General features: G+C 44.0%; 1 protein-coding gene across 1 annotated transcript; it reads left to right on the plus strand.

Moving 5' to 3' along the window:
• Nucleotides 1-121: 121 nt before the first annotated feature.
• POLR3H (RNA polymerase III subunit H) lies at nucleotides 122-6,599 on the plus strand. Its single transcript, XM_053942540.1, has 6 exons — nucleotides 122-423; nucleotides 1,613-1,709; nucleotides 3,312-3,398; nucleotides 4,388-4,451; nucleotides 5,037-5,244; nucleotides 5,731-6,599. The coding sequence occupies exons 1-6, from the start codon at nucleotides 313-315 to the stop codon at nucleotides 5,782-5,784; spliced, it is 621 nt and encodes a 206-aa protein (XP_053798515.1). The 5' UTR covers nucleotides 122-312; the 3' UTR covers nucleotides 5,785-6,599.
• Nucleotides 6,600-6,800: the final 201 nt, after the last annotated feature.

The following is a 6,800-nucleotide window of genomic DNA, read 5'->3' on the forward strand; positions in this document are numbered from 1 at the left end:
GAGGGGCAAAATGGCGGCTGCGGGCGCCCCGCCCCGCCCGCTGTCAATCAGGGCGCGCGCCCCGCCAGCCGAGCGCGATTGGCTGCGGCGGTGCCGGAAGTGGCGGGGGCCCAGGCGCGCGGCGCGGCTCCGCGTGCGGCAGGTGCGTGAGGGGCGCTCCCGGCGTCCCGGCCGCTCCCGGGCCCGTTTCCATCGGGACAGCCGGGACACCGCCCCACCGGGAGTGGGGTTGGAGTGCCTTCCCTTCCCAGCCCGGTCCTCGCAGCGCTCCAGTTCCCGAGGCTCTTGGCGTCTCCTCGCCCCCCCGCCACCATGTTTGTCCTGGTGGAGATGACTGACACTGTAAGAATTCCTCCCTGGCAATTTGAAAGGAAACTGAACGAATCCATTGCTGAAGAGCTAAACAAGAAATTGGCCAATAAGGTAAAGCATGGGTCACGTATAGGTTGATGTAGGCATCACAACATCCCCGAGCGTTCCTTCCTTGTATTTGTGCCTACTGAGGTGCGTGGGTGAGGTGTCAGAGTGGTTTAAATATGAAAGCCATCCCCTGCAACTGTAAAAAGAGACAGCCACGTATCATCTCAAAGGGGACATTTTTCTAATGGCTGATGCTGTAAAGGGAAGATGCTGAGACACCAGATGGGGCAGAGGAGCACGGAGAAGTGAGAGCAGCTGCTGCTTTGTGTTAAAAGAAGCAATCCAAAATGCAGCCCGTAAAACAAATGTAAACTGATCCATCCAGTGGGAAATTTAAAGAAAAAAAACCTATATAAACACATGTAGAACAGTAATACTGGAAGAGAAATGATGCTGTTAATAGCTGATTTGGTCTGTGCTTAGTAATTGAAATACATGGTGGCAGTAAGAAGTTGATCTTTGGTGCAGGATATAAAAAGGGTTTTCTGGTGGACCTGGAGGTCAGAGTTTCCCTGTGCAGCCCCGGGACTGTGAGTAGTGTATGGCTTTCAACATGGGGCAGGTGGAAAACTCAAAATGCAGCTGTAAACATGAAAGGAGCTCAAAAGAGCAAGCTGAAGGGATCTGGGGTTGTAAATAGCAGATTATGCAAGCAGGTTATGAAAAGCAAAAGTCTTCCTTCATCCACTGATGACTGGTGGATGCCTCAAATTTCATAGGCAGTGAAGCTGTCTCAGAAGTAGCAGAGAAACCAAGAGTTTGCCTTGTGTCTCCCCAGAGCTAATATAATATAAGATAAAAGGCAAGCCTGGAAGCTTCTGAGAGTGTAACTCTAGCAAAAAGTGTGTTTAGCATTTGGTCGAGCTGTGGGGCTGGTGAATGAAGGGGAGCTGTTTAGTGTCTTGGCAGCTCAGGTTCTCTCACCGCTGACAATTTCCCCAAGGGTTTCTCTTTGTAGCAGCGTTCTTTCCAGTGCCAGTGAAAATGTGCTCCCACAACACTTGGATTGGGGTTTCCCTACGCTGCTGGTGGTGTTGAAGGCAGTGTTCCAAAACAACCTCCATCCCATTTTGCCACCCCTCTGTTGCTGCCTTTTGAAAAAGTGTGCATAATGTATGAATTCCATAGTTTGCTTGATTTCACCTGGTGGGTTGCTTGATTTACTGCTCTTGAATTTTTTTTCTTTTATCAGGTCGTATACAATGTTGGGCTCTGCATCTGTCTGTATGATATCACAAAGCTGGAAGATTCATACATATTTCCTGGGGATGGTGCATCACATACCAAGGGTAAATGCTTTTCCTCAGTTATATTGTGTTGCAGAAGGTTAATTAATGATCTGGAAATGTAAGCTGAGTTCAGTTGTTAGGGACAGTAACAACCTTAAGTTCACAGTCTTAACTCTGTGCCTGTTAGGAGGGCAAGAGGAACATGGTGAAAGTCTCTTATTTTCTTTGCCATTTTGGGTACAAATACAGCTTTAAATAACCAGTCCTTCTTGCCTTCTCCACTAGCCCATCTCTGTTCTACTATTAGAGCCATAGGTGTGGAGTAGGAAAAGGGTTAATGTAGTTGAAAATTGAAAGTCTGCACATAGAAAATAAGTTGTAATAATTGGTCTTCATTTCTCTGATATTTTTTCTTTTTGAAGCTTATTTTCCCTAGCTAAGATATGAAACCTGTTTCTACATGTAGCATTTGCACAGCATTTAATGCTCTTGTACTAGCTGGAAGTTTTATGATACTTTTGTTGAAACTTAGACAGATCTGGTTCATCATACATTTCCAGTGTTTTTTTTTTAATAAGAAATTACTCATTTCCTTACTTTGACTCTTGGTAAATCTGAGTAAAAACTGGAAGTAAATACATAAAAGCAAATTTCATTTTTTTAAAGTTAAAATAAAGGTTTAAACTGGCTAGAGATGTGTTTTCCTAGTTTCACTTTACAGTGTGGAATCGTAGGTTGAGCACATGAAATATCTCCTGTTAGAAGGGAACTGCACTGACGATATGTGCCTCCCATTGTCTAAATTTTAACTCCAGTAGAACTCATTTCCTTCAAATAAAAGCTTTTCTACTGAAGGAGGATGTCAGGCTGTCCTGCTTGCTTTAATCTCCATTCAGCTTCTCAACTTAGAATTACTCCTTGAACTGAAGGAAGGGAACTTTTTTCTCTGAGCTTGGGAAAAAAGTCTGCTTTCAGAATCTGGGGTAGCACTTTGATAAATCCTGCTGTGTCTGGTAATAACTCTTTCTTTAATGCACTTTCTAGTTTTATGCAAAAGAAGGAGCACTGAGGAGGTACAGCTAAAATGATGTTAAATTTCTCAGAAGCATAATTTGGCTGACTTTGTCTTAGTGTAATAATAAATGTCATGTGCTTAGTTAGAAACATTTTATCTAGCTTGGAGGGAAAATCCAGTTATGTAAAAGAACCTTGTTTAATCTGATAATACTTGATTTAAAAGATTTCATTTAATGGAAATACAGCATTGCAGACAAAGATAAAGGGCAGAAGTATGACGAGAAAGTATAATTTCAACTGATACTCTTGACCGTGAAGCATTGTGCTTCCATCATAACTTAATCAGAGGCCATGCTCCATGTTTATCATGTTACACTTTCTTTCTGTGAACTTCTTGCAAAACTGAGGAGTTGGGAACAGGACACTTCTGATCAGCTGCTGCCAGAATATGTACAAACCAGTTAGGAATCAGAACTCTTACTCCCATTTTTCTATCTACTCAGTGCCTGTAAAGAAGTTGTAAAAGAATCTGGGTGTTTTAGAGGGCATATAGGATGTGGGATTTCATTTTAATGGCTGCCACCCTGCGGGAAGACTATAGTTTACTAACATGGACATAATATTAATGATCTGTTTTCTTTTAAGTGCATTTCCGCTATGTGGTCTTCCATCCCTTCCTGGATGAGATTCTGATTGGACAGATTAAAAGCTGCAGCCAGGATGGCGTCCATGGTAAACTGCAACTTCTGACATTGGGGACACATGAGCTGCAGAGTTCTTGGGTCTGTTGAGACACTGATTTTGGCTGGAGTAATGCTCTCTGTGGGCTGATTAATGGCTATTACTGGCCTCTAGTGCTGCTGTGATCTGAGGGTGATTGATAATTTGAGCCTGGCAGCTTCCCCTGACCTTGATGGTTTTGTCCGCACTCCTTTTTCCTTTTGCCCAAGAATAACAGGCAAACCCATCTGGAGCGTAGACTGGATTAATTTCCTTGCTTCAGTTAACAGAATTTAACAGAATGCTTTTTTCAAAGTGGAACTATTGGCTTGTGTTGGTCTGATGTATTTTCCCTATAGTGCTGTACAAATTTGTGTTCATTTCCTGTACCTGAAAACATGTCAGGGAAATGTCTGTGTGAGCATAAAGTGCTGCCGGAGTCATGGAATATATAATTGATGAGTTGCTTTCCTTTCCTCTAGGAGTCTTCCATGAAAGGGAGCTCTGCTGTTCAGTTGTTAAATTAGGACAATAAGGTTACCTTGGCTGCTTTTGTTGCTGAATTTGGGCATGGTCCATTCCCTGATAAAATTCAGCATCATGAAATCTTAAGGGGGATGTGGGGACTGTTCTAACTTTATATCAGTCTTTATTTAACCTACTACATCTGTGATTTCTAAGCTCTTTTTTGTCACAGACCTCTATAGCATCTGACTAATTTCTTGGAATGCTTTCATTTCCATTCCTGCTCCAAACAACCTTTTCCTTTCCCAGTGGGCACAAAGACTGTGCCCTCTGTTGCTGTATGTACTTTCAGCTGGGTAGTTGCTTTGCTGCCAAGTGAAATTGAGCATCGTGTCTTTAAGAGTAATTCCTGCACAATCTCAATGTCCTTCCTGAGAGAGGAAGGAGAATGAGCCTAGAAATGCATTTTAGAAATCACTGTGGAACATCATTTGCAAAGAATTGTTTCAGTCTTAACCAAATTATTTTCTCCGCAGTTTCTCTTGGATTCTTTGATGATATTGTCATCCCACCAGAATCCCTGCAGCAGCCAGCTAAGTTGTATCCTTTGATCACCTTTGATAACTTCACTACTTCATTTCAAAAGATTGTGCAGTGCTGGCCCAACAGGCATTCAGCACTGCAACAATGAAGGTGCTCAGTGGCAGAAGCTAAGCCCTTCTGTTGGGCAAGTCCCACAGACTGTTATCACAGCTAGACAGGCCCTCACGCTCATTAGGTTTTGCAGGATCATTGTGCCTGCTGATAGAAATGAATGGCAGTGTCCCCTGCCCAGTTGTAATCCCTGCCTCCAGTCTTGGCTGCTGCCGAAGATAGAGTGCAGGTTTTACCACATCGTGTAATGTCTACATACGTGTGCATCTGATATACTTCAGTGTGGTAGGCGAGGTTGTCTTGGGTCTGAGGAGTTTTGCTTGTCTGGGGGTCTTTTCTTCTGCTGGGTTTTTTTTGCGGGGGAAAATCAAAGAAGGATGGGGGTCCTGGGCTGTGCAGACAGTGACCTGGGGCAGCACATTGCGGTTTAGAAAATAACTGTGAAAAGGCTTTGAATCGAGTCTATTCTCAGAGCTGTCAGAAAGTGATCTGTCAAGCAGAATGCTGTTTCCCTCCTTAATCCTTGTCCAGTGATGAAGCAGAGCAGGTGTGGGTGTGGGAATATGAGACAGAAGAAGGGGCCCATGACCTTTACATGGACATCGGGGAAGAGATCCGCTTCCGAGTCGTGGATGAAACGTTTGTTGATACGTCACCGACCGGTCCAAGCTCTGCAGAGGCTTCCACTTCAAATGCTGCAGAAGAAGTCCAGAAGAAAGAGGCACCCTACACTCTTGTGGTAACTACGTGCATTAGTTTTTATAGCTTTGTGAATGTTGTGGTTTATTCAGTGTCTAAAATAGCACCCCTTTACCAAGGAACTGATTGCTTTAAGCTGACCATGAAGGAGAGTCACAAAAAGAAAGGAGTGGAGAAGGGGAGAAATGAGGTTGTTCTTGTGGTTGCTCTGTTTTCTGAGTGTTTTCCCTGGAACACTTCGTGGTTGTTGGTGGTTCCCCCTGGGAGGCTGATTTAAAGCAAACTGCGTGTGCATGAAGAGTGCAGAGCTGGGAGCAACACATCAAGGTCTTATGTGGCAACTCAACAGTCTTTCCTTGTAGTGTTCTGGCATAAAACCTGAGTACAATGCATGAGAAAGGTGGATCTGAACCAGTGGCAGCTGTGTTCTGTAACTTAGGCGGGAAAGATGCTGTATTTTTAGGCATTTTCTCCTATTCTCTATGTAGTTTACAATTGCATGCTCTCATCTTCTCTCTATGAACAGGGATCAATCAGCGAGCCAGGCCTGGGCCTCCTGTCGTGGTGGACAAACAGTTAGCTGCCATCAGAGCCTGCTCCACAGAAAGTCTTTCCGGTTGATGTTTGGGGGATAATGGGACCCTGCTGGTGCTCACTGCTCCTCTGAAGCTGAGTAAGAAATTAGATCTGCCATTCTGTTTTCCCTTAAGCTGCCAGAGACAGACAGTTGCTTTCAAGAAACATCTTCACTGATGTGCAGAAGTGAATTTACAGGCACAAAAAGCCTTGAGCACAGCAGCTACAAACTCAGCTGGAACTTTGGTCTCCTGCCCCAGAGGGAAAATTGTGGAAGTCTTGGCTTGCCTGAATCAAGGAAAGAGTTGACTTTAGTGAGTAAAGGCAGAAGAGAATACCTATCCAGAAGTATCACTCTTAGGCTGGGAGCTTGATCTCAGAAGAATAGAAACCTGCCCTTCTCTTGATAGGAAATGAAGAAGAGACAGCAAAAGGCTTGAGTTACAGAGGTGTGGTACCCTGGAGACCTGGAAAATGCTGCTGCTGAGAGAGCAGGGGAGGTGGTGATGATGTTCTGCTAAGTTTGTGAACTTCACCCATGGATGAAGTCAGCCAGAAGGAACAGGAATGACAGTTTATCCAAAAGTAACTCAGGCTTAGTGAAGATGACCAGTGTGGAAAACTACAGGCTGCTTATTGTGTTGAATGGAATGACTTTTTTGGGTGGGCTGTATTTATGCAGAATGAGCTAAACTTTGCAGGAGTTTGACTGAAAATATGAAATTATGGACTGAAATGGACAAAGGCTGCTTTGAGCAAGCTAAATCCTTGTTTGTGGGGGTTTTAATACTGTACGTGGAATAAATAGTAAAAACCACACAGCCTGCCTTCCTGTACAGTTTGTGGGGAAACTATTAACTTCCTGCCTAGCAGGAAGAAAACACTTGCCTCCTGCAGTTTAGCTACTTGGATTTCAAGGCAGACAGAATTGAGACCAACACTTTGCTCTGTGCTAACAGCCAATGACAAACAATTGCCATCACCCTCCCTGACAGCAGTAAGGAAAGGAGGGAACAAAAC

This window comes from Vidua chalybeata, chromosome 5 (genome assembly GCF_026979565.1).
Source record: "Vidua chalybeata isolate OUT-0048 chromosome 5, bVidCha1 merged haplotype, whole genome shotgun sequence".
Taxonomy (NCBI): domain Eukaryota; kingdom Metazoa; phylum Chordata; class Aves; order Passeriformes; family Viduidae; genus Vidua; species Vidua chalybeata.